This window comes from Macrobrachium rosenbergii, chromosome 55, assembly GCF_040412425.1.
Source record: "Macrobrachium rosenbergii isolate ZJJX-2024 chromosome 55, ASM4041242v1, whole genome shotgun sequence".
Taxonomy (NCBI): domain Eukaryota; kingdom Metazoa; phylum Arthropoda; class Malacostraca; order Decapoda; family Palaemonidae; genus Macrobrachium; species Macrobrachium rosenbergii.
Genome location: NC_089795.1, coordinates 88,951,730 through 88,976,888, shown reverse-complemented (window position 1 = coordinate 88,976,888; position 25,159 = coordinate 88,951,730). Strand labels below are relative to the sequence as shown.

The following is a 25,159-nucleotide window of genomic DNA, read 5'->3' as shown; positions in this document are numbered from 1 at the left end:
TAATAATAATTCATAGCAATTAATTTCAACTCGACGAGGTCTGTCACTTATTTCACTGCATGCAAAAGCAACCTTTGTAATCTTATACTACTGTGTACCTTGAAATGTTTAGACATTTTGAGTACCAAATCCTTTTGTTATCTTCAAAATTATTCACTCATAGCAAGTAATTTTAGCTCTACGATATCAGGAACTTGTTTCATTGCAATCTAATCTTACTGCATTCCTATTAATGTTAACTTAATGTCTGTACTTAATCTTTTTTTTTTCTTCTTTATCATGATATCGCTTTAAAATCTTTACTGGTATTTCTATCCCGGGACGAAGAAAGGAAAATAAGCTTACGTCATATTCATGGTTTTAAAACTATTGGAAAGAAGAGGAATATGTTTAGTTTCATGTATAAGTAAGGTACTTTCTAAGTGGAAAATACAAAAGTCTAATAAGTGTTGTCTCATTAAACTTAATGACTCACATAAAAGAATAAACACAATATAAATTCTATTTAAGAAAACATTAAAACTAAAATAAACAAATATACGTTCATTCAGTCTAAAGCAGCATCCCAAAATAAATAAATAAATAAAATAAAGAAGTATATAAAATAATAAAGAAATAAATAAATATAAAAATAAAAAATAAATACATAAATAAATATAAAATTAAATAAATATAAAAATAAATAAATATAAATAAATAAATATGTAGATAGATAAATAAAATAAATCAATCAATCAATCAGTGAACAAAAAAAAAATAAATAAATAAAATAAAAATAAACACCTACTTGACAGTGACAATTATGGTTGTGGCCCCCTTGGTATCCCCACGTCTTCAGGAGCTTGTCGTTCAGCTTCAGGAGTTTGACGACCCTCTCGCCCACCACGGAGAGCACCCCGTTGTCCTCCAGGTGGTACAGAACGGAAGCCACGGGGCCTAGCCCGGGCGTGTCGCTGAGTCTCAGGACAGAGAATACCTGTGGGGGAGAAAGGTGAGACCTTACAGTCAGGAACAGCACAGGTAATGAGAGAGAGAGAGAGAGAGAGAGAGAGAGAGAGAGAGAGAGAGAGAGAGATTATACACTCTTTATACACTATGTCAACTATAAAGATATAAATAAAAAGAATAAAGGGTTTTCTCTACGTGCCGTATGTCCCTTGGATAAACATGAGAGAGAGAGAGAGAGAGAGAGAGAGAGAGAGAGAGAGAGAGAGAGAGAGAGAGAGAGAGAGAAACATTATGTCAGCTATAAATATATAAATTGACTGAATGGCTTTTTCTAAATGCTGTAATTCCGTTAGATACACGAGAGAGAGAGAGAGAGAGAGAGAGAGAGAGAGAGAGAGAGAGAGAGAGAGAGAGAGAGAGTGGGGTGGCATCGATGAACTTGACCTTGCGTGGTTAGAGAGAAACTCCAAAGGTACAGGTATATTAATTACGTTTTCCATCCCCTCTCTATTTGTGGTTAAGATTAACATAAACCCTGCATGAGAATCAAAGATGGCGTCCCTGATTAACAAAGGGATGGGGAGACTTCCTTCCTTCCTCCTACCTACTCACCTTCCCCTTCTCCAGCAGGTAGAGGACGAGGGTCCAATCAGGAGGTCCTCCTTGGGCGGCTAGCATTCTCTCGTCGGGGCTGAAGGCCGCTGCCACGTACTTCCCGCTCGTCATCTCTGGGCAGGTTAGATACCTCTGTTTCTTCTTGGTCGTCATGTCCCATACGCTGACGGATGCTGGGTCGCCTTCCCTGCATACTGCTAAGAATTGCCTGTCAATATATAAGTGGTAATTTTATCTCTTATCTTTCAAATATATAAATTCATCGTCGCAAATGGAACTTCGAAAGTTCGAACGAAGATGCAACACATTGCTACCCTAAAATAATTCTCCTTGTATTTTAATAATTTGCTTACATTTTTAGTTTATTTTATTAATTATTTTGTTAATTTATTTTTCCTTTGCTCATAACTGGTCTCTGCTTTCTGTATTTCGTATTACCTTCCGTTACCTCTTTCAAATGAATGCCTTATTCTTTAGAAGCTTGAATTTCGAGTCAATGGCCCCCGTTTTGGGCTTATGAATAGGATTCATCTTCTGAATAATAATAATAATAATAATAATAATAATAATAATAATAATAATAATAATAATAATAATAATAATAATAATGTTATTGAGTACTATAATTCTTTTATGTATATTTGGTAGAAGGTGTTCATAATAATAATAATAATAATAATTTAAAGACCCTCAACTCTCTCTCTCTCTCTCTCTCATAACGCACTGAGTCTACAAATGTTACTCTGGTCTGGTTGAAATAAATAAAAAAAAAACAATAAAAATTTTAACTTTATTCAAAACCGTACAACAAGCGTCCAGTTATACGAGAGAGAGAGAGAGAGAGAGAGAGAGAGAGAGAGAGAGAGAGAGAGAGAGAGAGAGATTAGCCTAGAGAAACCAACCATACAAACCCACCTCTTGGAGGAGATAGCAAGCGCCGTGGGAGCACCTTCCTCCGTCCCACTGAGGAAGGACTGCGAGTGAGTGACAGTGTTATGCAGGACGAGGAATGCACCTGCTGAATATGCGATGACGTCGGTGTCTATGTGCACGACGCACTGGTGCACGCCCCCGCGCAACCCGAAGACGTACTCGGGTTCAACCAGCGAGGCCATGGTCCTGGAATATATATATATATATATATATATATATATATATATATATATATATATATATATATTGGATAACTTTTAGAAACAGATTTATACGTACACACACAAACACACACATATTAGCCACATTCTAACCACATAATTAAAGATAAATCTCTGTTTATACAATCAACATATGTATACAGTTTTGTATAGTACACAGACCTAATATGAACACAAGTATATTTATACTGACATGCATAATATATATATATATATATATATATATATATATATATATATATATATATATATATATATATATGTGTGTGTGTGTGTGTGTGTGTGTGTGTGTGTGTGTGTGTGTGTGTGTGTGTGTGTAGCGCGCGCGTGTGTGTATGTGTGTGTCATATGATGACATTACAACACAAATCAAAGGCCTCTAAAGGAAACAAATATATGGCAGTTACAAAACTGTTCAAAATATTCCATGGAAATTTCTCCACTTGGCTGATAAAGCCATTAAATATTTTTTTCTCTTAAGATACAAGACATGTTGTAATGATTACTTCAAAACATATCTCACTGCTGTAAAAACTACCTGTAAATAGTTAATGCTCCCGTGCATAAATATATACAAACCTGTAGAAATAAAAACTTCAGCAAAAGATGAAATTCGTGTAGAACAAAATGGTGCAGTTAAATTTCTATCACTGGATCGGTCTACGTTCAACCATCCTCATAAGATCTCGTTTATCATTGGCTTTGATTACCAAATACGACTCCCGGAAACCTTATAATCCGTCAAGCATCTTCAACGGATGAGAAAATGTAGTTTGAAAACAAAATCACTCGTAAAATCACGGCACTTTATATCGAAACATCTCGACGCTCGCTATCTTGGAAAGAGCGTCGTTGGTTTCCATAGTAACCGTAAGTAGCCAAAGAAAACGGTCCAGCTACACAACCTAAAAAGAAAACGTTGTTTTTGTTCATATTATAGGTATAACTTAATTATTTTTATCATTCGCCAGCCAAGTTTTCATAGTTACAGCATAACGCATTGAATCATTAACTTAAAAATGTAGTCTAAATGAAATGCAATAAACTTGGTAAAACTTCGGACGTTGTCAACCAGGATATTTACTGCCGTTTGTTTATGTTTGTGTTTTGTTTGTACTTATATTTCCCGCCTTTTGTTTATGTTTTTTGTTTGTACTTATATTTCCCGCCTTTTGTTTGTACTTATGATATTTACCGCCGTTTGTTTATGTTCGTTTTTTGTTTGTACTTATGATATTTATCGCCTTTTGTTTATGTTTTACGTTAATCCCCAATAGGCTGGTGCTAAACACGGCGCCCATATTGCACTTAAACTAGTGGTTACCGAACAAGAGAGGCTCGGTAGAAGACTTTAGTTTTCCATAAACTGTTCTAACAATGCAAATAATTATGATAATGACGTAAATATATAGCTTCAAACTGAAAACATCAATAATAGTTATAAATCTTATTATACACAGGAAAATAAATGTATGATTTTATAGGACATATAGGATTATGTATTATTTTTGCTAACAACATGTATTTCTCACTGGCTGACCAAATGTACAACTGGTTGTTCGCCTCAAAAGATATTCAATGGTCGCCAAAACCTTGAGAAAAGGTTACCGTGATGTGCTTTGAAAGACCATAGTGAAGATATTTAAAAAAATCATATCTAATTTGATACTGAGAGGAAGACTTCACTTTTTAAAAAAACTGCTCAATCTATTACAGAACTTTTACATATAAGATATCTTTGGGAACTTCAACTTTATACAGACTTCAGCTGGGAAATCGATACCATAATAAACAACCAGCACAATCTGCAACTGGCCCAGTGAGAGAGAGAGAGAGAGAGAGAGAGAGAGAGAGAGAGAGAGAGAGAGAGAGAGAGAGAGAGCGCTTTAAAAGGTGACAAAATAAAAGCCTCTTTCAAACACGTGTCATTTGGAAGGGGTAACTCCTGTCCTTTGAATGAGAGAGAGAGAGAGAGAGAGAGAGAGAGAGAGAGAGAGAGAGAGAGAGAGAGAGAGATTTATGTTATGACTACATGAATTAGAAAAGTATTGGAAAGGATAGGCTTTAATAGGTGTACGAAGTGTGATCAAACATGCAAGATATCCTAGAGGTGAGTGGCTGAGTGTTCAGTGTGGGTCGATGTGCTGCCTGATGAGCTTTTTTGTGCCGTTATATGAAATGATCGATAATGTATAAGTTTTCTAAACGACAAACTGCAAAGCAGGTCTCGAAACATGATGTTTTTAGAATTCCAAACAAAGAGAAAATCGTCAATTTCACAAAGCGTCGTTTAAGATTATTTTGAAAGTACAAATTTATTTATCCACAATTAACAGTTCTCAGAAAATCACGTTGCTAAATCTCTGCTGTTATAACTTGAGAGACATTTCTTGACACTCCGGCACTGGGTATCAAGTAATGTCTCTCAAACAGGAAGCCATGAAAAGCCACGTTCTGAGTCAGGACCATTTCTCTTCGAAGGACCAAAAGCGGGTCAGTTTTTGCGTGTGTGTGTGTGTGTGAGAGAGAGAGAGAGAGAGAGAGAGAGAGAGAGAGACTTGAAATGGGGCTAAGCTTATGGGCGGTCAGAGGGAAGAAAAATCCCCAAAGGGGGACAGAGAGAGAGAGAGAGAGAGAGAGAGAGAGAGAGAGAGAGAGAGAGAGAGAGAGAGAGAGAGAGAAACATTTGCAATGAGGCTGGAATTATGGGAGGTCAGAGGGCAGAAAAACCCCAAGGAAAAAAGAGAGAGAGAGAGAGAGAGAGAGAGAGAGAGAGAGAGAGAGAGAGAGAGAGAGAGAGAGAGAGAGAGAGAGAGAGAGGATGAAGTAGGCGTGAAACGAAATCTGGCCGGTCCAGAAATACCGGAACTTAATGCCGACGAAATGGATCCTTCGAGAGGATTATCGCGTCCACTGCAAAAGAGCACTTTGCATGTTTTATGTCGAAAATATCAGTGGAAAATATCAGTGGGTATTTACAAAAACAAAGGTTTCACGTTTACAATAAAAAAAAAGGGAAATTGTACGGAAACAGCATTTTGCAAAACTGAAAGTAGTTGAATTATTTGATTTAAAAACCTTTTTCGAAGGAGCACTTTGCATGTTTTATGTCGAAAATATCAGTGGAAATTATCAGTGGGTATTTACAAAAAGAAAGGTTTTACATGTTTACAATAAAAAAAAAGGAAATTGTACGGAAACAGCATTTTGCAAAACTGAAAGTTGAAGTATTTGATTTACAAACCTTTTTCAAGGGAGCACTTTGCAAGTGTGTCGAAAATATCAGTGGAAAATATCAGTGGGTATTTACACAAACAAAAGTTTTACGTTTACACTAAAAAAAGGGGGAAATTGTACGGAAACAGCATTTTGCAAAACTGAAAGTTGAAGTATTTGATTTACAAACCTTTTTCAAGGGAGCACTTTGCATGTTTGTGTCGAAAATATCAGTGGGTATTTACAAAAACAAAGATTTTACATGTTTACAATAAAGAAAAAGAAATTGTACGAAAACAGCATTTTGCAAAACTGAAAATAGTTGAATTATTTGATTTAAAAACCTTTTTCAAGGGAGCACTTTGCATGTTGTTGATGAAAATATCATTGGAATTTACAAAAACAAACATTTTTACATGTTTACAATAAAAAAAGGGAAATTATACGGAAGCAGCGTTTATCAAAACTTAAAATAACTGACGTATTGCATTTAAAAGCCTTTTTAAGTGAGCACTTTGCGTGATTATGATGCAAATACCAAAGGTTTTACAAAAATAAACATCTTTACGTTTCAAAAATTTGAGAACATTACACGGAAGCATTTTCTTGTTATTGTAAACAGAAAATAGCTGAAATATTTAATCTAAAAGGCTTTTTAAGTCGAAGGCACTTGATTAACGTATTTAAAACGAGTGAAAATCAATATATTATATATATGTACATATATATATATATATATATATATATATATATATATATATATATATATATATATATACATAAAGTAACTTAAGCTTACCTTGCAAAAAAAAATAATAATAAGATCTTACGCAGTCACTTACCATTTCAATAAAAATGGTTACCATGAAAATCCAATAGTTGAAGTACACACAAAATAAAATCATTGATAAACACGGCCAAATTCTAACAATGCTGAAAATGCAACCAATTATTTAAATCAGATAAAATGAAAAAGGTGTGAAAGTAAACGAAGCAAGACAAATATCACAAAAAAAAAAAAAAAGTTGAAAAGAAAGCTGTTATACTGGAAAGGACCTTCGTCGTCCACCGTCGACTCAACTGATTCAAAGTCATTACGAGACACTAATGACATCAATGTACAATTTTGGGGAAACAAGTGATGAATTCCCTATAAATGGAGATTAGTGAATGGAGTTCTTTTAGACAAGGAAATGCCATTCAGGCTCAAAATGAAGATTTATAAGACAGTTATCAGGCCCGTACTATTACATGGGGCAGAAATCTGGGCACTTAAGAGGAAAGAGGAGGAACTGTTGGAAAGAACGAGAAGAGGATGATGAGATGGATTGCTGGAATATCAAGAAGAGAGGAGGCGGAACCAATCAAGAGAGCTAAGAACATGCCAGTGATGTGGGAGGAGGGGGGAATGTGGGCATCAGCGGATCAGATGGATGAAGGTGGTGAGTTAAGTATATCTTAGTTTAACCAGACCACTGAGCTGATTAATAGCTCTCCTAGAGCTGGCCCGAAGGATTAGATTTATGGCTAAGAACCAACTGGTTACCTAGCAACGGGACCTACAGCTTATTGTGGAATCCGAACCACATTAGAAATGAATTTCTATCACCAGAAATAAATTCCTCTTATTCTTCATTGGTCGGTAGGAGGGTGACCGCCCTATAGTCCGAAGGCCCGGAGTCCGAAGGTCCGATAGTCCGAAAGTCAGCAGGCCCGATAGTCCGAAGGTCCGATAGTTTAAGTCAGAAGGCCCGATAGTCCGCGGACTGTAATCAGCCCCACCCTAAGCTGGGCGGCAAAATTGTAACCAGTAAACACCCATAAAAATACCAACATAACGAACCAGGGGTGTTTACTGGTTACAATTTGCCGTATTAGCCGGGACGGGGATTAATCAGGCGGGGGTGAACCGCATGCCTCGGAATGCCGAGAGACCTACGACTATCGGACCTTCGACAAATCGGGCCTTCGGACTATTATTCGGACTAACGGACTGTAATCGGTAGGAGATTCGAACTCAAGGCCAGCAGAGTGCTAGCTGAGAACGGATCCCACTCGGCCCACGAGGAACTGGAAGTGGTGAGGAGGGATATGGGTGAGGTGGGACTTGGGGAGGAAGAAGATGCAAGGAACAGAAGTAGATGGAGAAAGTTGACTCGGGCGGCCGACCCTGCTATAAAGTGGGACTGATAAGGTCGAAAGAAGAAGAAGAAGGTAGTGTTTGGTGAAAGCACGATAAAAGATAAATACGTTCTGAAAATTTGCTTAACGCTGGACAAAGGAGGATTCTTCTGAGCATACAAATCGTCCCTTTTCAGGAAAAGTGTCGAATACGTATTTTATTTCTAATTTTTCGAGTTATCTGCATCGACGGTGATTTTATCACTGACTTCTTGTTTCAGCGTATAACATCAAGTCTGTCTCTCTCTCGCCATCAAGGATGTATAGTGAGAGAGACACATTTGATACTTTACTTAAACAGGGAGTCAATGATAATTCACCGTCGATGCAAATAACTCAGAAAATTTAACAGCTGCATATTTGACACTTTGCTAAAAAAAAAAAAAAGACGATATGCTTGAATTTATTAGGCTGAAATAATAAAAGTCAGATAATACCATGGAAAAATAACAAAAAAAAGGCAACAGGATAACATTAATAACAAAAATCGTCGCATCAGGATGAGAATGAAGTGTCAGCAACGCTTGCATGGGTAATAAAAGTTATGTTTGCTTCTAGGCTAAATCCTCGAAGAATCCAACAAAGAAGTAAATCTGATAAGCTATAATAAATGACAGCCAAGTGCGAAAACTATAAAGATATAAACCTACCTCATTGACGAAAGTGAATGACGGGTGCTATCTGACATTGCACGCCTGATCACGGATGTCCTGGCAGGAGAAGAGTAGTGTGAGATTGTGCGAGAATGCTGTTGTGCACATCAAAATATTTCAAATTGAACGGCTATTTTGATCATTTTTATTTACTATTATTATTACCATTATTCAGAGGATGAACCCTATTCATATATAACGAGCCCACCACAGGGGGCCACTGACTTGAAATTCACGAAGCTTCCAAAGAATATTAAGGTGTTCATTCGAAAGAATTAAAGGAGGTAAAGGAAAATACAAGAAATAGGACGTGGGAAGGAGAAATTTAAGAAAAGGGGAAAACCTTTGCCAGTTATTATAGAGAGACGTGTTAAACACTGAGAAAGAAAGCGGAGAACTTGGAAATCGAGAGTGTAGATGAGATGGGAGAGGATTATGTCATATTGTCATATTAATGATTGATGACATGTAGCAGTGTCACTGAAGTATGCAACTCCACAGCAAAAGGAGGGTAAAAGGATTATGTCACATTGTCATATTCATGATTTATGACATCAGGAGAGTCACTGAACGATGCAATTCCACAGCAAAAGGGTCTCGCCTGGGAAAAAAATATTACACCATACAATAAATCAAACAGTTGAGATATCTATCTCCCATACGGCTCCCACGTACAAGTAGTAAAGAAAAATAGAAAATAACTTTCCCCTCCCTTTCCATTCCTTTTATTGTGGGGGAGACCTTTTTCCTGACATTTACCTTTTTATATATTTGTCATTTTGATGATGATGACGGCGAGGGGGAACTTTTGCAATGGGGCTAGAATTATCATGGGCGGTCAGAGGGTAGAAAAACAGCAAGGAAGGAGAGAGAGAGAGAGAGAGAGAGAGAGAGAGAGAGAGAGAGAGAGAGAGAGAGAGAGAGAGAGAGAGAGAGAGAAACTATGGTAAAGAAAATAAACATGAAGAGAATAAATACATACAATAAATAAATATGAGTCGGGGGAAAAGAGAGAGAGAGAGAGAGAGAGAGAGAGAGAGAGAGAGAGAGAGAGAGAGAGAGAGAGACTATGGCAAAGAAAATAAGCATAAAGAGAATGAATACATACATAAAATATGAGTCAGGGGAAGAGAGAGAGAGAGAGAGAGAGAGAGAGAGAGAGAGAGAGAGAGAGAAACTATGGTAAAGAAAATAAACATAAAGAGAATAAATACATACAATAAATAAATATGAGTCGGGGGAAAAGAAGAGAGAGAGAGAGAGAGAGAGAGAGAGAGAGAAGAGAGAGAGAGAGAGAGAGAGAAACTGTGCTAGAGAAAATGAACAAAAAGAGAATAAATACATACTTAAATATGAGTCAGGGGAGAGAGAGAGAGAGAGAGAGAGAGAGAGAGAGAGAGAGAAACTATGGTAAAGAAAATAAACATAAAGAGAATATATACATACATAAATATAAGTCAGGAAAAGAGAGAGAGAGAGAGAGAGAGAGAGAGAGAGAGAGAGAGAGAGAGAGAGAGACAGAGAGAGAGAGAGAGAGAGAGAGAGAGAAACTATGGTAAAGAAAAAAATAAACATAAAGAGAATATATACATACATAAATATAAGTCAGGGGAAAAGAGAGAGAGAGAGAGAGAGAGAGAGAGAGAGAGAGAGAGAGAGAGAGAGAGAGAGAGAGAGAGAGAGAGAGAGATTATTGATTATTTACTGCTTACAGTGTTATTATTCGCATAATGCCTGTTAAAACTAATTTGTAAAACAATAAAAAAATCATAAAAGAAAGTGCTGAATAATTCACATGTTTGACCATCACCCTAAAACAATTAAATTACTGAGACATTACCAAATTTTCAATTTAACACTTGCTCAAAACGAGTCTTTAAAAACAAATAATTCCATCAATCAACCAAAAAAAAAATATATATTAAACAATAATCGCAACGATTTCGAGAATGAAACGAAAAATCTGCGAGGAATGACGCAAAATATGATCGTAATCAAAATAATATTTTTTTTTACAAATCATTTTTATACCTGATGCAATATGTGCGAAACCTGTTTGGATGATTTTCTAAACCAATTGTCTAGACAATCGGAAAGATTGCAAAACCAGACCAGTGACCATTTAATTTCATACACTCTCTCTCTCTCACACACACACACACATACTTGTATATAGAGATAGATAGATGATATGTATTATAAAAATAAAGACAGATTAATAGATAGACAATATATATATATATATATATATATATATATATATATATATATATATATATATATATATATATATATATATATATAGAGAGAGAGAGAGAGAGAGAGAGAGAGAGAGAGAGAGAGAGAGAGAGAGAGACGTTCGCCCGGGCACCCTGCCCTTCATCAATTCGGGCCTTCTCCAGATCACCTGTACGTATAACAATTAAAACATCGATTACGCTTCTCCATTACAATCAAAATATCTATCACAGGCGGCCCCCCCCCCGCCTCCCCCCACCCCAACCCCTTAAAGAAAATAAACAAATAAAAAAGAAAGTCGCAAAGAAACCGCTCCGTACTCTCACGTCCCTTATCACCTAGAAACGCTGGCACGTAAATATGGCGGTTGGACGGGAATCCTACTTTCTGGCGTCGCTCGACGAACTTCACCTGTGCATGACGCGACGAAGGGCCTCCTGCCTCCATGTTGACCAAACCGCCCGACGACGGCGTGTGTTTGTGTATGTATATGTGTATGTGTGTTTGTGCGTTCGAGAACTGGCGGAAAAGTCGCTACTTCTAGCTAAAGCTTGGCTGGTGGTGACTTCCCGACTCCCAGTTCTCCGTTCAGTCAGTATTGTTGTGACTGTGGTGGCGAGAAGGTTGTGTGCTCGTGCGCTCTCTGTCTCTCTCTCTCTGTCTCGTACGCAACCAGGACTTTTATTTGAAGACACCAGCGTCGGTGAGTGTTCACGAGTGGTTCAGATGAAGTTTAATGTTTGGCTTTTGAAATTATACGACAGGATCTGGGCTGCAATTTTAACGAATGTCTTTAGTTAGTGAATTCGTCTGACAGCGGATCATAAAACGCATGCGACTGCTGGTCGATTACGGCGAATTGCTTTGTTGTCTATTGGCAACAGTCGTTTAATGAATTGCGAATGAATTTACAATAAAATAACAACAATTTATCTTTTATTCTTTGATACTTGATTTCATTTCCGTCAACAAGCAAAACTCCTCAATTTCCTTCGTAGCTGTCAAATTTGCGATACGTCATACCCTCGGTATTGCGACCTCCATCAATTGCCCTGTCAATACTGGCACTTCTGTGGCGACCTTGAAGATTTGTGAAAGGTTGGTCGGGTGGGCTTAAAAGGACATTAATTCCGTAAGGACACATTCATTTCTTAATGATAAGTCGGGTTTATGCAATAGCATTTTCTGCGACGCAATATGACGGGAAAACACAACAGGGGTCGAGGACAAGATTTTGACCGCATGTGTCAGAACAAAAAATGCCTAATTAAGGAATGATAGCTGTTAGATAACAGACACTTATTTAACGTTCATTTATATTGTAATTAGTTTAATAATACTTGTAGAATTTTCACATATGGTTTGATTATTATTATTGTTATTATTATTATTAATCAAAGATGAACCCTATTCATATGGAACAAGCCCACCACAGGGGCCACTGACTTGAAATTCAACTTTCCAAAGAATATTATTATTGTTATTATTATTATTCACTGACTTGAAATTCAAGCTCCCAAAGAATATTATGGTGTCCATTAGGAAGAAGTAAGAGGAAGTAAAGGGAAATACAGAATGATCGTGAAAAACTTAATTATACACATTTCAAGAAAAGACGCACAAAGTTTTAAAGAGCTGTTTCAGTCAGTGCATTGGAAAAATATAAGCTTTGGAAGTTAATGCACGTGTCAGGTGAACATTAGTAGTTTGCACAGCCCTAAAGCAGAATAATATTTTAATGGAACCGCATTATTTATGGAAAACTTGAATCAAATGTAATTAGATTTCCTAAGCTGTCTTCCTTTCTTTCAAAATAGTATAATAAAGAAAGAATGAATTTCGAAGTGACGGTTGTTTCATTTTTGACACACACACACACATATAGAGTTTAAAAGGACCAATAAAACATTGTTTACACGAATAAAAACATTTTGACTGATAATCTTTAATCCTGATCACCAGTGATCAAGATAAAAGATTATCAACCGAAATGCATGTTTTATTCGTGCAAATGGCGTTCTTACGGGACTTTTGAACCTCACAGAACGCTGTCAAATTACAGGAAAAAATATATTATATATATATATATATATATATATATATATATATATATATATATATATATATATATATATATATATATATATATATAGTATATATATATATATGTGTATATATATATATATATATATCACTAACAACGTTTATTATTATATATATATATATATATATATATATATATATATATATATATATATATATATATATATATATATATGTGAAGGCCGAAGGGAATGGCAAATCTACGTACTTATCTAGTTCAATCTACGCAAATGCAAGTAATTAAAAGAAAGAAAAAACTGGCTAAGAAAACCGAATACTGGCGGTAATGACTTATATAAGTTAATAATGACTGATTGATTGATTGATTCATCGACTGGCTGCTTCGCCTGATCATAAAATTGGAATTATCGACCGTCTGAGGCTAAATGGCATTTACTTCTGGACCGTCAAGCAGTCAAACGCAAAAGAACTAGGATAATAAAAATAACTGATAATAAAAATAACCTATTTTCTTTTACGAATAAGATCGCATAAGAGACTAAGATACTGTTTATCAGCAATAACTGGTTACTGAAATTAATATAACTTCATGAAAAAATTTAATAACTGGTTACTGAAATTATCATAACATTAAAAAAATTTAGAACTAGTTAATCAGCAGTAACTCGTTACTAAAATTAATGTAACTTCATGAAAAATTCGGTAACTGGTTACTGAAATTATTATAAAAATAAAAAAAAAAATTCAAAACTAGGCTAATAAAATTAACTTATTTTTCTTTTATAAATAGTATATAGCATAAGAGACTGGTTATATTAATAGTCACTGGTTACTGAAGTTAAATAAACAATTTTTAAGAATTCAGAACTAAGCTAATAAAAATAACTTAATTTTCTTTTATGAATAGGATCGCATAAGATTGACTGTTTATCAATAGTAACTGGTTATTAAAATTAACATAAAAAAACAAGTAAAAAATGCCCCGAAGTTTCTTCGGTGCAATCGAGTTTTCTATACAGCCGCTACATCGTATAATCAAGGCCACCGAAAATAGATCTATCTTTCGATGGTCTCGGTATAATGCTGTATCAGCCGCGGCCGATGAAACTTTAACCAAGGCCCGATGGTGGCCTATCGTATATCGTTGCCAGAAGCACAATTATGTCTAACTTTAACCTTAAATAAAATAAAAACTACTGAGGCTAGAGGGCTGCAATTTGGTATGTTTGATTATTGGAGGATGGATGACCAACATATCAATTTGCAGCCCTCTAGCCTCAGTAGTTTTTAAGATCTGAGGGCGGACAGAAAGAGTGCGGACAGAATAAAGTGCGGACGGACATACAAAGCCATCTCAATAGTTTTCTGTTACAGAAAACAAAAAAATCAGAACTAGGAAAAATAAAAATAACTTTTTTTTTTTTTTTAGAAATAAGGTGGTTTACGAGGCTGTTTAACAGTAGTAACTGGTTACTGAAATTTAATATAACTTTACGAAAACATGTAAAAGTCAAATACAAACCGGGATTGAATGAAAAAAAAATGCTTTTTCAAATGTCTTTGGAATCTATTATTATTAAGGACGTCAAAAGCACATCCAAAAAAGAAAAATAATTAAGACATAATAACCGGTCATGAAAAATAATGACAAAATAGTAATACTGAATGTATGGATAATAACAATAACATACATGAGAAATATAAAATGGGAAAAAAAAAATCTATTATAGAAATAATAATAAAATTTCGAGGAAAACAATAATAATAACAATAATCTTAATGATAACAATAATGGGTTCGGTATAAACACATATATATGTATGTATACATGTATACATATACATACATATGTTTTTATAATATGAAAATTGGTGGCCCCCCCCCATGAAATTTTTCTGGATCCGCTAGCGTTATAGACCTACTCGCTATTCTTCAGGGGGAAAACTGTCGTCAAGCTTTCTATACGTGAGGTGACAGAAATGAAGATTTGGTTTTGTTTGAGGGTGCGGTCCAATTCCATCCCCTCAAAAAAAAAAACCCAAAAAGGCTTTTGCTAAACTGTGTCATTAACGTTAATAAAAAGCGGTAATAAATTGTGGAGACGCATTCCGATACAACAGTATATAAAACTAGCTGGTTTTTTGGATGTGTGTGTGTGCGTTTGTGTGAGTGTATGTGTGTGTATGTCTGTGTGAGTGTGTGTTTGTAAGTGTGTGTGTATGTGTGTGAGTTCTGTGTGTGTTTGTAAGTCTGTGTGTGTGTGTGTATGTTTGTGTGAGTGTATGTGTGTATGTTTGTGTGGGTGAGTGTGTGTGTGTGTGAGTATGTGTATGTTTGTGTGAGTGTATGTGTGTATATATAAAACATGGCTGCCATAAGTATACACAAAAAGGAATAGAAATACAAAAACAATAAATTAAAGTGTACGAGAACAAAAGGAGAAATTATTGCCAACAAAAACCTTCGCATTGAAGTGCATTTGGATCAATGAAACCAGCAACTCCACTCTAAGTGCTGCGTAGTTGAAGTAGGAGAAATTAAGGGCAAAGTGGGATGATTAATTAGACGGTGTAATCAGGCGTCGCAACGACGATGGTCATCGCGGAACGTGTCACAGATAAGATGGGGAGGCATTGGTAGACTATAACTGAAGAAGTTTAATACATTTTTTTTGGAGAACCTCATTATCAAACTAAAAAAATTTTCAATAATATTTTCTATTCAAGAGTAAAGTCCAATGAGAGGGGGGGGCAACCTGATGCCCATTTATTGCCCAGATCCGAAGACACCAGTAGAAGGGAAAAGACGAAGGAATTAATAGACTTTATAGCCTCCTAAGGGAACAAGGGTAGGATGAATTCCAAAGCCAATTAATTTTAGGGAGTTAAGTTGACACCTCTCACATAACGTCTTAATTTTACCTCAAAAAAAAGAAAAAATATAAGGAATGAAATTAATAAGTTCATATTCTGAATAATAATAATAATAATAATAATAATAATAATAAAAATTATAATAACGTTTTAGTATTACCTCTATACGAATAAAAGATTAAGTTCATTTTCATAATAATAATAATAATAATAATAATAATAATAATAATAATAATAATAATAATAATAATAATAACGTCTTAGTTTTACCTCTAAACAAAGAAAAATATAATGAATGAAATTAATAAGTTAATATTCTGAATAATAATAATAATAATAATAATAATAATAATAATAATAATAATAATAATAATAATAATAATAATAACATCGTCTTAGTTTTACCTCTAAACAAAGAAAAAAATATAAGGAATGAAATTAATAAGTTCATATTCTGAATAATAATAATAATAATAATAATAATAATAATAATAATAATAATAATAATAATAATAATAATAATAATAAAGGACATTTCCTCTTGAAATTTGACACGGACAAAAAGATGTTGCATGCTGAGGTGGCAGTGACGTTCTAAGGTCTGATGTTATTTACATCACGAAAATGAGACATTCAACGGGGAGAGAAAGCTATAAAACATCGGGAAGATCTGCTCTTTATAGAGAGAGAGAGAGAGAGAGAGAGAGAGAGAGAGAGAGAGAGAGAGAGAGAGAGAGAGAGAAAATAAAACCTGATACTCTCGACCAAAACTTTACTGCAGTAGTTCAGATTATTATAAGTGGCTACTTTCAAAAGACAAATTTTACCTTAGTCATTCATAATGAAACAAGTAAAAAACTGCGCCGAAGAAACTTCGGCGCAATCGAGTTTTCTGTGCATTTTCTGTACAGTGTATAATGCTGTATGAGCCGTGGCCCATGAAGCTTTCAGCTACGGCCCGGTGGTGGCCTATCCTATAGCGTTGCCAGACGCATGGTCACGGATAACTTTAACTTTAAGAAACTTCGGCGAAATCGAGTTTTCTGTACAGTGTATAATGCTGTATGAGCCGTGGCCCATGGAGCTTTCAGCCACGGCTCGGTGGTGGCCTATCTTTTAGCGTTGCCAGACGCACGGTCATGAATAACTTTAACCTAAAATAAAATAAAAACTACTGAGGCTATAGGGCTGCAATTTGGTGTGTTTGATGATTGGGGGGTGGTTGATCAAATTATCAATTTGCAGCCCTCTATCCTCAGTAGCTTTTAAGATCTGATGGCGGACAGAAAAAGTGCGGACGGACAATGCCGTCACAATAATTTTCTTTTACAGAACACTAAAAATGTAACACCATAAATACATATACAACAAGAAAAAACCTATTACATAAACACAAAAAAAACAGAAGACTGTGAACGAAACTGTAGAATAAGGGAAAAATTAATTGCCTTCACCACGATAAAAATAGATAGAAATGAAACGTATACGATCCTTCGTATTCCAGCAAAATACTACTGGATTAAGTTTAGCACAAGACGAGAAGGCCTGTCTGAATATGGCTACGGAAATGTATGTCTGCGATGCTCGTCTCGGAAATAAGTCCATCATCCAAGCGAGATGAAGAAAAGGACGAATGGAAAAGGAGATAAAAATGAATAAGTCCACAATCCAAGCGAGATGAATAAAAGGACGAATGAAAAGGAGAAGAGAAAAATAAATAACAGCAGCTCTGCAAAAAAAAAAAAATCTCTTGTCAATATGACATCAATGATGAAGAGCTTTCCCGACGACAAGACAACGGCTGTTGAAGACATGTTGACCCGAATCTTCTAAGAAGAAGCGGAGTTCGGATAACAAATGAAAAACACGTGCATATACATACATACATACATACATACATACACACATACATACATACATACGTACATACATACATACATACGTATAACTGAATCGCGAAGATACGGAACGTGATGAATGCTATTGCCCTTATTTATACATACATTTATACATATATACATACATACATACGTATAACTGAATCGCAAAGATACGGAACGTGATGAATGCTATTGCCCTTATTTATACATACATTTATACATACATGCGTATTACTGAATCACAAAGATATGAAACATGATAAATGCTATTGCCTTTATTTATACAGACATTTATACATACATACGTATCACTGAATCACGAAGATATGGAACATGATAAATGCTATTGCCTTTATTTATACATACATATATACATACACAAAAACGGTGAATATGAATGGGAGCTAAAATTGCAAACTATTCAACAATCAAAATACCGATTACTTAACAGGACAGAATCAGACATACGCAAAGAAAAAGTCTGCTAAGAAGAAGTCTGTGGACTTGATGTTTCGTGAACAGAATGTTAAGGAAAAACTCGTAAGAAAATATTTTGCGATATTTTGACAAGGATGAACGAGATTCTTATGCAGCCAACGGGAGTAACTGAAAATGAGGAAGAGAGGACGAACGATGCCTAATAAGTAAATGGAAGACTTGTTGCTGGTGAGGCTTGTGTGTGTTCATATATATATATATATATATATATATATATATATATATATATATATATATATTATATAATAAATAAGTATATATATATGCATTCATATATATATATATATATATATATATATATATATATATATATATATATATATATATATATATATATATATATATATATATATATATATATACACACACATACATACATACACGCTCAGGCAAACCACGTTGAGTACACATGCATGCGCAAGCAATTACGAGCGTATATTTCAGCCTCGTGACCAATTACGACGGAAGTTGGGAATTATTCAAACTTCCCCAAACGTAGTATCCACTCCAGTGAAAAATGCATCTCAGAGAGAGAGAGAGAGAGAGAGAGAGGCAATTTATTTCGCGGGACTTCTTCCAAAATGCAATATAAACTTCACTGGGAGTACCAGAGAGAGAGAGAGAGAGAGAGAGAGAGAGAGAGAGAGAGAGAGAGAGAGAGAGAGTGGCATGGCACTCTGTTGCTCCAACCACCCTTAGCGTCGGACTCCCTGGCATCCGCAGTGCCGCAGTTCGTCTCACCATATTTGTTTCTTTGATTGCTTGTTTGCCTGTGCATTTGCTTGCAAGATGACTTAAGACTGCCGTGAATGGGGACACGTTGTCGTCTTTCCTTTCAGGCCTTGGGAAAAAACACTTTTTTTACCTCATTTTTCAAGTTTCGTTTAGTTTTCTGACCTTGGATTAAAAAAATGCTGAATTTCGTGAATTTTCGCTTCTCTCCCTAACCGTGTCAGTCCCTTTAATAAGTGAATTTACTTAAATTCAAACCTTTAGATTTTGCATTTAAAGGAATAAAAAATTCAACAGGCCTATAATTAAAAAATGTTTGGAAAAAATAGCTCCCCAGATATTAAACGGGTATTTCACACTAAAATTAATTCGCAACTTGTGCTTGCAACAAGCGATAGTGGGCCATTGTTTCGTGCACGAACGACCCTCAAAAATGGAAGTGCTCAAGTGCGTGCTTGAATGCGATGGAGCTCAGATGGAAGCACAGTTTGCATTCATGCCCGCAAGCAAGCGGTAATGTAATGGAAACATGCTTTTGTAAACAAGTAATTAAAATGCGGGTTTACATTTAACATTTACTTTGCGTTTGTAAGAAAGACGCTGTCAAGTTACAATAGTAAGTTCGAAATTGCACAAGAATTAAGTAAATTTAGGGTATTCTTTACTATAGGCCACATTGGCAACTATCAATATACCTTGGAACAAGAAAATACGGAATGACACTTGATTAAAACACAACTTTAAGCTCTCTCAATTGCATTCACGCAGGGATAACTCAGAAATGCACAAAATCAAATCTAGCTGGTGAATCAACACGCAATTATGCTAAACACAAATGACACCAAATCTCTCTGCATAAAACACAGACACGACCGTCTGTAAGTTTTATATCTGCGTGTAAAAAAAATATTTGATACTTAAACTTCACACTATTGTCCGCTAATTAGCTGTGCCAACATCACTCCTTAGAAGCACAGCGCTGTTTCCCACCTCCGTGTCAAACCCAGCGAGAGAGGGAGGATTGGAAACGGACCTTTATTGCTACGGAGCATTAGGGCTAAATTAACCTATAAGGTGCATATCATGGCGAATTAGCATGGCGTATATCTTATTCATGAAACTCAATGCATTCTCGTTAGTCCTTGGCGTCTTTATGAGAGAGAGAGAGAGAGAGAGAGAGAGAGAGAGAGAGAGAGAGAGTTACAAACATCCATGAAACACAAATAAAAATTATCGTCTCTCTGTGTTGAAAAATATGAAAGAAAATCATTACTGAAATCGAGAGAGAGAGAGAGAGAGAGAGAGAGAGAGGGGGGGGACTACCATCCATGAAGCCCAAATAAAACTGATCGTCTCTCTGAATTGGGAAGTAATGGAGAAAGATGTACACAAAATCATGACTAAAAGAGAGAGAGAGAGAGAGAGAGAGAGAGAGAGAGAGAGAGAGAGAGAGAGACTCTTCACCATCATGCACCATCAAAAATCACAAACGAAACTAACAAGAGAACCGGTGTAGACAAAACAACTCGATCACAAACAAATGCAGCGTTGCAAAAACGCCAAGTACAATGACATCTCAAGAAAACCTCCTACAAAAGCAAAACAATTAAAGAAAATCGCGTGTATTAAGCAGACAAATATCCTAAGACAACACGAAACGTCAATCGGACCTCGCTGACCACAGAAGGATTTTGTTACAGTACCTTTGACACCGATACTGCCCCTCGAGTATTCGTAGTAAATCGAGACCGTTTTACGTAACACTTCAAGGAACAGAGTGGTCGTGACAAATTCTACTATGTTTAGAACTGGTTTATGCATGATTAAAATGACTCGAATTGCATAAAAAGGGAATTTTTATGGAATTCCTGTACCTCCGTTTCATATTCTCTTTCTTCCAACCCGCTTTCTTCAACCATCTCCTAAAAGCTGTTTCATAGTGCAACTGCAAAAGATTTTCCTTCTGTTATACCTGTTAAAACTGTTTTATTCTGTTTTCTTTCAGCGCTGAATGGCTTCATAAGTCCTGGAGCTTGGCATCAAGCCTAAATTTTATATTCCATTCCTAATGGCCTCTGTTCTTTAAAAAAGATACCTTTATATACTTGAACCCTTCTCCCTTACCCCCTATAAAACACACACCAATCCCCATTAACCAAAGACATTTAATACCAAGCAGATCAGAAAAAATTAAGCGGCTAAAGTTATGCAAAATATGCATAAGCTAACCTAATTAGCGGTTTAGAGTCGTGTCTTCATAACCACCATAATCAAAAGAATATCTTGTCTTCATATATCTATCGTAATCAAGAGAATACCCATCATTACTAAGAGAAAACCAAAGTAGAATAGACGCCACCCCATATCAGTATTTCCTTGTTTCCTGCCACGAACTCGGGGGCAGTAAATCTTCTCGTAATGTGAGAGACGGTGGAGCTTACGCCCGTAAACTGTAATAGAGGTACTGAAACGTGGAGGTAAAATAGCGTAGACTTTAACTAGCTGCTGCCTCCTCGTGTGTGTGCGCGTGTGCGTGTGCGTGTGCGTGTGTGTGTGTGTGTGTGTGTGTGGACTTGATCCACAAACTCTCAGGCTTAATGCCTACCAGCACGAGTAGACTTTTCACTTGTTTATAGAATTTTATCGCTGATAAGACTATAACGCATTTGACAAATAGTGTAAATATCATTTACACAATGGTATTTCACAAAATCAAATACCAATTTCTTGCGTGCAGTTATGTTTACTAGACAAATGGGCATGGCTGCTGGTGGCATCCAGCTATGAGATAAATATTCAGGGGAAAAAAAAAAAATTAAATATATAAAATAAAATATATATATATATATATATATATATATATATATATATATATATATATATATATATATATCACATCACCAGGACATTTTCCATACATAAATTAAGCTACAAATGTCATTAATATTTAATTCGTCCTACTCGGAAGGACATTTTTTATATATATATATATATATATATATATATATATATCTATATAATATATATATATATATATATATATATATATATATATATATATATATATATTTATATATATATATATATATGCATATATATACTACACACACATATATATATATATATATATATATATATATATATATATATATATATATATATATATATATATATATATATATATATATATAATATATATATATATATATATATATAGGTATATATATATATATATATATATATATATAATATACATATTATAGTCAGGTGTGATACATTTTGAAGCAATGCCAAAAGAAAGATAGAAAGGTTAAGGCAACACAAAATACAGCATTCCAGTTACTTCAAAACTGTACTGGGTTCATCTGGCTAATCTTCCCCCACGTCTCACTGATTACATAATTGATAATGACCAGCTCCAGCCCTCTGTGTAGACCAGCAGCTGATATACTATGCCTCAGGGGAGGTTGCATCATTGCAAGAAGGACTGGTTCGCCTGCATACTGTAACACCTTTCTCTGAAGGTCAGCTGTGCGGCCGGAAGCAGCAGCAAAGGTCAAAGAAAACAGCAAAGGTCAAAGATTGCTTAAACTGACCGCCAGATACCGCAGATCTCTAGTGGGGTATGCTTTAAAAAAATCGACAACAATTTCCCCCTCTCATGCCCACTGAAAGATGAATCCTTGAAGTTGTCTTGTGACTACCCTGATGAGTCTAAAACAGAAATATTTAAAATATCAATTTTTTAAGTAAATAATTATATCCTGTAAAATCTGACTGCGCCGTGATAAACTACATCAAAGGCAGCGCTGACAAATTCAGTTTCAGCAAGTTTGACCTCAACCGTTGTAAAAGCTGTTTCAGTTGTATGCAAGCTGTTTCTAATTGTTATCACTTTTCATATTCTTACTACTATTCTCAATATCAGTACTGCCATTACCATTATTATTAATTACTATTTTTACCACAACTTCAGCAACTGTGTAGTCATTGCCATTATTATTATTATTATTATTATTATTATTATTATTATTATTATTATTATTATTATTATTATTATTTACATAACGTCTATGAAAAGCAAAGATGCCGAATCATACCATCTGCACAGGGAATGAAAAATCAAATCATCAGTGTAATAACTGATGCTGCACTCTAAGTAGGCACCTGATTTCTCGAAATAAAAAAACCTGAATCTTAGAAGATCATGTGGAAGACCATCTAAAACATTAAACCAGGTTACTCAAGTATTCCAGGATCTTTTAGTACACATAAAATTAAAAAATGAATGACAGACACCAGGCCATTCTACAGTAAATAATTTGGCATATTTTACTGTAGTCGAACAGTGTCCCAGTACAATGCACTAAAAATCAGTTCTAAACAATTATAAAATGATGATAATGGCAAGAAGAAAGAGAGAGAGAGAGAGAGAGAGAGAGAGAGAGAGAGAGAGAGAGAGAGAGAGAGAGAGAGAGATGCACGGAAAATCAGCACTGAACAACAATGATGAATATAATGAAAATGAGAGAGAAGAGAGAAGAGAGAGAGAGAGAGAGAGAAAAATCAGCACTGAACAATAATGATATGATGAAAGTGAGAAGAACAAAGAGAGAGAGAGAGAGAGAGAGAGAGAGAGAGAGAGAGAGAGAGAGAGAGAGAGAGAGAGAGATACGCATGAAAAAAACAGCACTGAACAATAGTGATGAATATGATGAAAGTGAGAAGAACAAAGAGAGAGAGAGAGAGAGAGAGAGAGAGAGAGAGAGAGAGAGAGAGAGAGAGATAAAATGAAAAAAACAGCACTGAACAATAATGATGAATATGATGAAAGTGAGAAGAACAAAGAGAGAGAGAGAGAGAGAGAGAGAGAGAGAGAGAGAGAGAGAGAGAGAGAGATACGTACGAAAAATCAGCACTGAACAATAATGATGAATATGGTGAAAATAACGACAGAGAGAGAGAGAGAGAAAGTTATCACGCGTTCGCAACGCCTCACAAGACGGATTAACAGAAGGCCATCCGTCCGCCGAGCCTACTGGAAAAGGGAGACGAAAAGTCACACACTCACATGTGAGTTTTCACCAGCCCGCTCACAGGGGAGGAAGCCTGAGTTTTTAAAACCCAAAAGGTGTCTGAGGAATGCAGGCCAAAGCGGATTACGCTTTTGCAAACCCACTCACCTACTTTCTGCCTTTCGAGAAAAAAAAATATATATAATATATATATTTGTATAAAAATATATATATATATATATATAAAAATTTATATATTTATATATATATATATATATATATATATATATATATATATATATATATATATATATATATATATATATATATATATATATATATATATATATATAATATATATATATATATAATCCCTGGAATGCTCTGCCCAAATGGTGCCTTTAAAAGCTAAAACCTGCTGGCTGTGGGAGTGAGGGGATCTCTCTCTCTCTCTCTCTCTCTCTCTCTCTCTCTCTCTCTCTCTCTCTCTCTCTCTCTCTCTCTCTCTCTCCCTGAGAGAATTAGTTCGTCAGTTTCACTTGGGCGTTTCCTGAACGGTCATAATCATCGGCTAAAACTGTTATATATATATATATATATATATATATATATATATATATATATATATATATATATATATATATATATATATATATATATATATATATATATATATATATATATATATATATATATATATAAATAAAGGCCTACCCTGAATTCCTTTATTGTAATTCTCAGCAGTACACGAGGAGGCCTGAAAACTCATTACAAGTATAATACGTGTCTAGAGAGAGTTGAATGGTACACGGTACCTAAGTTTTTTTCGTGTACCTACGTGACTTTCATGAATGCAATTCCCTCATTGTTTAATTCACGTACGAAGAACGTGATGATCTGTACATTATTATTATTATTATTATTATTATTATTATTATTATTATTAACACTTATTATTAGTAACAATTTGAACATGTATCTTAATACGATACATGTTCGTGCGTAAATAATAATAATAATTTATATGGAAATGAGTTAGCGTAAAGTTTATATTAATGATAACACTAATGATAATATGGAACAATTATGGGA

The 25,159-nt window shown here is 35.1% G+C and overlaps 2 protein-coding genes across 2 annotated transcripts in view; one reads left to right on the top strand and one right to left on the bottom strand.

Moving 5' to 3' along the window:
• The window catches only part of LOC136835871 (cilia- and flagella-associated protein 57-like), a 39,552-nt gene extending 36,874 nt beyond the window's left edge, over window positions 1-2,678 (bottom strand). Inside the window, exons 1-3 of the mRNA XM_067099716.1 lie at window positions 2,479-2,678; window positions 1,561-1,771; window positions 788-976 (exon numbers count right to left, since the gene is read on the bottom strand). Of these exons, the coding sequence (XP_066955817.1) occupies window positions 788-976; window positions 1,561-1,771; window positions 2,479-2,678 (600 nt within the window). The remainder of the gene's footprint in view (window positions 1-787; window positions 977-1,560; window positions 1,772-2,478) is intronic.
• An 8,902-nt stretch (window positions 2,679-11,580) lies between these two features.
• The window catches only part of LOC136835627 (CAP-Gly domain-containing linker protein 4-like), a 135,516-nt gene continuing 121,937 nt past the window's right edge, over window positions 11,581-25,159 (top strand). Inside the window, 1 exon segment of the mRNA XM_067099399.1 lies at window positions 11,581-11,708. The gene's annotated coding sequence lies outside the window, so the exon portion shown is untranslated.